At 41.0% G+C, this 5,575-nt stretch overlaps 1 protein-coding gene across 2 annotated transcripts; it reads right to left on the reverse strand.

Annotated features, from left to right (window-relative positions):
- Window positions 1–1,931: 1,931 nt before the first annotated feature.
- LOC105448447 (probable phenylalanine--tRNA ligase alpha subunit) lies at window positions 1,932–5,306 on the reverse strand. 2 transcript variants are annotated; one of them, XM_011686988.1, is made up of 8 exons: window positions 4,993–5,306; window positions 4,454–4,794; window positions 4,146–4,367; window positions 3,898–4,013; window positions 3,641–3,825; window positions 3,191–3,552; window positions 3,007–3,108; window positions 1,932–2,639 (listed from the first exon to the last, which is right to left on the reverse strand). In XM_011686988.1, exons 1-8 carry the CDS (start codon window positions 5,131–5,133, stop codon window positions 1,991–1,993), a joined length of 2,118 nt encoding a protein of 705 aa, XP_011685290.1. In that variant the 5' UTR covers window positions 5,134–5,306; the 3' UTR covers window positions 1,932–1,990. The 2 variants fall into 2 exon arrangements, with proteins under 2 accessions (XP_011685290.1, XP_011685292.1); XM_011686990.1 differs by having other exon boundaries at window positions 2,547–2,639; window positions 2,980–3,108; window positions 4,993–5,305.
- Between the last annotated feature and the right edge of the window lie 269 nt (window positions 5,307–5,575).

The following is a 5,575-nucleotide window of genomic DNA, read 5'->3' on the forward strand; positions in this document are numbered from 1 at the left end:
CGCCGACGACGACGGCTGACGATGACGACGACGACGACGACGGCGGCGGCGGCGGACTCCTCTCTCGTGGTCGTCGGCACGTTGATGATCGGGCAGCCGCCGCGGCTACGCTGCTTCGCGAGAGACGGAGACGGCGAGAACGCGGGCGGAATGTGACGGACAAGGAGGCGACGAGAATGGATGACGAGAAGGGGAAAACTGCGAGAGACGGACAGAGATAGATAGAAACAGCGGTGAAGGAGTGAGAAAGAGTAGGGGGAGAAGAAGGGGAGGCCGGCGATCGGAGGTGCGCGGAACGAAAGGCCGATAATGCTCCGTGCGCTGCTCTCGGCGGCACGACGATGTCAAAACAAAACCGCGAGCGCGGCCGCGAAGGCGGTCGTCTCCCCCCCTTTTTTTTTTATTTCTGTCTCGTTTTTTTTCTTCCACTCCTGGCTCCTCTTTTTTTCCTTCCTATCGGCCGACGACGGTGCCGATCACCGCCATTTTAGCGTGGCATCTCGTGCACGACGGTGCTCGTCTCGTCTTCTTTAACCTTGGCGAACGGACGGGGTCCGCGCACGCCACACTGTGGAGCCCTCGATGCTCGATCGCCGTCGATGTTTCTCGAACGATGTATTTCTCTCTCTTTCTCACGTACGTTCGCTCGCTCGCTCACTCACTCGAACGAGTTCACGACCTCCTCCGTCGGCGGCACGATCACTCGTCTCACCCGACGACGTCGTCCGCGTCGCACGCGCGAGAATTCGCGCTCTTGTCTCTTTCACCGATATACGTATATATGTATATTATTGCGCACCCGAGAGAGAGAAAGAGAAGAAGCTACAGCTCTGTCACGATTACGTGCACACACACACGCGCGCGCGCGCACACACACCACACACACTGGATATGCGCGCGTGCGCGCGCTCTCTTGCTCACGCCGTCGAACACAACCTCCTCTCCGAGAACGTGTTTCACCTCACTAGCCTCCCACCGGCTCGAGGAGTCGCTCTCGCGGTGGTGATACCGTCGATGCGCAATTGCACGCACGTCCGCGCGCGTCTTCAGTCCACCTCGCACACCACATACACAACACGCGCGCGCGCGCGGGTACTTTTCTTCTATGCCCCCCTTTTTTTTTCCTCTCTTCGCTTTATCCCTTTGCTACGCGATGCAGCGCACACCCGACAGGCCGATCCTCATCTTACGTTCAGCGCATCTCACTCGCCTCGCTCGAAAGGGAGACCCGCGACCCACGACGACGATGCGCGACGGGGCACTTCCGTGAATCCGTGCGATCTCTCGCGACCGGGCGCGAGTCGAGCGATGCGGGCGCGGCGTAAACACGCGGGCGAATCAGCTGCTGCCGCGACTACCTGCCGTCGACACTTCAAATACGAGCCTAAAGCTCTCCTGATGATTTTTGAAGAAGCGTCCCGTTTGATCATAGCTACTCACAGCGACTCCGATGTTCGGATTTTACATCAAATAATCAAGAAATTTTACGTTAAATTGGCCAATTAACGACATGGACAATCAAGTCCCAATTTTTTTTACTAGATGCAGGCTGAATTATTAGAAACGCGGCAACCACAATGATTTATTCTAATCGTAAAAATGTATATGTATTTTAAAGGTAATTTTAAAGGTATAAAATTATAACTATATCTATTAAAACATATATATATATATATATATATATATATATATATAATTATATATCTATATGTATAATATAATAGTTATATATAATAAGTAGATATAATTAATAATTATATAAAATTATATATAACTGTATTAATTTTATGTTTTATCACAAAAGCTTGTACATTACGAGTTTTTTTCACTCTCTCTTGCGCAACTTGGTCTTGCACTCTCTGTATCGCGAATACAAAAGCTGTAAATATAAGACATTTGTAACGTACATGTAAAAATATGTAAAAATGATATCCTTTTTAGGCACTGCCAAAATTTATTTTTATCCATAAAATAAATAAGAATTAATAAATTAACTGTTCTTTTTCATCTCATGCTTGTCAATATGCTCAAGGATAAGATCGATTATCGAGATATCCTTTCCCATTATGTAACGTGATTTTTTACAAAGTTGTAAAGATCCACTGGCGTCCACGTCGTGTAAAGCACAATGTATCTTGTCTAAATAAAAATCTATCTTACTTGCGTAAAGTGAGCCGTTTGTTTCGTACTTCAATATGTTCGTGTCGACCTGCTCAACTAAACGATTCAAGTATCGTGCTATATTCACCATCCCCAGAATTTTATGCATTCCTGGCAATATCATAATGGGATCGACCCCAATAGTTTTCCAAATTACAGTTAATGATATATCCACATTTGCGTTCTTACTGAAATAAAGCGAACCAAAGCTAGCAAGCTCACTTGGCAAGTTCGCTACTGTAGAGTGTACATGTGTCGACACAAAAACATGAAAGTACGGTGAGATGAGTCGCAAAAAAAATTCGATGAAATAAATGGGATGCTTCGGATCGCAAAAAATAACAAGGTTCTGCTTAAAAAACTTTGGCTTTTCTAATTTCGCCACCTGCTTGACCGCTGTTTCTTGGTTTGATTGTGTTTTAACCGATTTTTCTTCTTGCTGTTGCATTTTCCACTGTGAACGAATCATGCGGCTAGTTCTGTAAACAGAAATAATGAACTTAATGATTGGATGTTAGCAAAAATTTTCAACTTTAGTTATATAAAATCGCCATATAATCACATCATTTAACAAAGATAACTTGGGCCGTTATTCATAGTTTTTACATTTAAAACTGTCTTAAATATAATTAAGATGTCATAATCACGGGGCATTATCATCTTAAGACAATCTTGAAATAAGAATTGACTATAAATATTAACCAATGATCTTATTTTTTAATAAAAACCAATGATCTTATATTTTAATTATTTATTTAACTTGTAACTGTTTTACCTAATTTTACCTTACTTCCAAAAAATATACTCTAACATAAATACCTTAATAATGCTTAGAATGATATTTACTTCTCTAATCGACATAGAGGATTGTTATGAACCATTTCCATGTCCACTTTTGGCCCAACAAGATCGCGTATATTGTTTAAACCATATTTAATCATTGTTGGCCTAAAGTTAAAAAAATGAAGTGTGTTACATTTTTATATTAAATGTATGCAATATCGTGCAAGTCATATCTATTTTCTCGTACCTTTCTAATGACAAACCCCATGCAATGACATTTACATCAGGGGGTATGTTCATCGGCAGCAACATTTCGGGCCTAAACATACCGCTATTGCCGATTTCTATCCATTTCTCCAGGCCATTATGGAAACAGAATATTTCCATACTCGGCTCGGTGTACGGATTATACGCAGGTTTGAATTGAAGCTGAGTGATGCCAAGTTTACTGAAGAATTCGTATAAAATGCCAATAAGATTACCCAACGTAAGGTTGTAATCAGCAATGACACCTTCAACTTGATGAAATTCGGCAAGATGCGTCGCATCTAGAGTTTCGTTGCGGAATACTTTATCAATACTGAAGTACTTGATCGGCTTAAACTCTCCCTGGAAAAAATATTTTCCCTTTTATGCCTCGTCGTTCTTGAAAGATTGAAACTTGCATACGTGTGTGCATATTCCTTCAACTACATACTTCCTCCATGAGTTTATACAACATCCGTGCGCTATTGGACGTGGTATGAGTGCGCAGCAAATTTTTTTGTGCCTCTTCCAACTTCCAATCGTATCTGTAACCTTGAGATCCATACGCTCCTTTGCTATGAACAGTTTTCACTCTTTCGAGATATTCCATAGGGAACTTTGTGCTAATACGAGGTTCTAAAAGACAAAACTAACTTGTTGTCCATGCCTTTTGAGCATTACTTCATATAACAATCCGAGATAAGGTACCAGAGATAAAAAAGGTGTCATGCGCATCACGAGCAGGATGTTGCTGTGGCTGGAAGAGAGCATCAAAATTCCAGAATGAACTTTCTACATAATTATTTGTTGGCATTTCTGTAAATCTGTAAAGAGAATAATTTTCATAATAAAAATCGATAATACTGTATTATCTTAAAGGTACATAACTATAAACTTTTCCAAGTTTTTTTTTTAACAATACATATAAATCCTAAAGAACGATTGATATCATTTACCCCATTTCCACGAAGATCTTTCTGAATTCATGACGAACTTTCAACAACGGATGTAAATGTCCAATTTGAAGCGACGCGCCCAGAGCATCAAAATTGTATGGTTTAAATTTCTTGTCTTTCCAAGCGCCATTCGTCAATAAATCTGATGTCAAGTCTGCTTCTAGCTTTTCTATTTTCGTCGAGAAATTTGGCCCCTTTTCCAGATGCATAATTTTAATCACCCTGTCATGACAGAAAAAAAATTAGAAAAAGATAAAGGAAAGATATTTATGTGATTTTACATTGACCTTTATTTCTCTGTTACTTACACCTCTTGCAGAAGCTTCCTCTTCTTATATTCAGCTTTAACATTTTCCGGGACATCTGTGAGATTCTTCAGATGTGTCTGGGTAACATCTACGATGGACGGGATTTTTCTTCGTACAGTAGGAACGTTTCCACTTTTATCAAGCTCGATCCACCCAGCCACCATCGCCTTGGAAAAACCCACTTTAGCATAAGGGCTGGACTTGATGAGATTCGACTGGGGTATCCCTCCGTCAGGGACGGCATTATAAACAACCGCTTCGTGGCTGCCGTGCTCGATTATGTATTTTCCCTCGTCGGTGATCTCCCATTTCTTCTTGGAAATCGGTTTCACCGTGATCAACTGGAAATAGGTTATGATCGAATATTCGACTAAACCACGATTAAACCGACGAATTCCACAGCTGATATTTCAGCGAATACAGCTGGTTAGCGCGTCTCGCGTCAATTTAAATCACAAAATGTTGAAACAATTGAAAATATACGAGTTTAGACATGTAACGATAAACATAGGTTTCCAGATTGTTGAAAAGAAACTCACATCGTCAACTGTCTCGAGGCTCTTAATCGCACCGACGATCTTTTGATGATCCTCCTGAAACTCATCTGCTAAATCCAACGAATTCGTTGCACCATGTGTGTTCAGATACTCTAAAATTCGGTCCGCCAAGTTCCTCGCCATCTTGCACCGCCAGCGTACTATTACCTATGCCTACGCAACCAAATCGCGTACGTATGTATTAATTCGGATTTATCGCAATTCGCAACCGGCACAAATCCACGTGGTATGAAGCTTAGGCCTACATCATTCACGATGTGATGACAACTTGCATACCAGTAATTTGTCGTCACTAGTAGCCGGATGATGGCGCTCGAGTAGCCCAAAGTAGCCAATTTTGAAAACGTAAGAGCCTAAAAGTAGCCAACACAAGTTTCTAATAAATTTGAATGCAAAATGTAATTTCAAACAGTTTTTTATATACGTACATATATATAAATACATATATCCATCAATCTAATTTGTAATTAATGAAATAATAAAAAAATATTGAGATTTTCTTATTTATTAATCTTTTACTTTGAATATTTTATGAATCTATTGACTCAGCTAACTCTATAAGAGT

The sequence above is a fragment of the Wasmannia auropunctata genome, unplaced genomic scaffold (assembly GCF_000956235.1).
Source record: "Wasmannia auropunctata unplaced genomic scaffold, wasmannia.A_1.0 LD336085.1, whole genome shotgun sequence".
Classification (NCBI taxonomy): domain Eukaryota; kingdom Metazoa; phylum Arthropoda; class Insecta; order Hymenoptera; family Formicidae; genus Wasmannia; species Wasmannia auropunctata.

What these genes read in the sequence shown, in the direction of transcription:
- LOC105448447 (XM_011686988.1), bottom strand. Translation starts at nt 5,133, where the DNA reads ATGGCGAGGAACTTGGCGGACCGAATTTTAGAGTATCTGAACACACAT. An exon ending in AGGAAGCTTCTGCAAGAGGT is followed by an intron (nt 4,368 to 4,453) that starts GTAAGTAACAGA and finishes CTGTCATGACAG; the next exon opens with GGTGATTAAAATTATGCATC. An exon ending in CCTCTATGTCGATTAGAGAA is followed by an intron (nt 2,640 to 3,006) that starts GTAAATATCATT and finishes TTCTGTTTACAG; the next exon opens with AACTAGCCGCATGATTCGTT.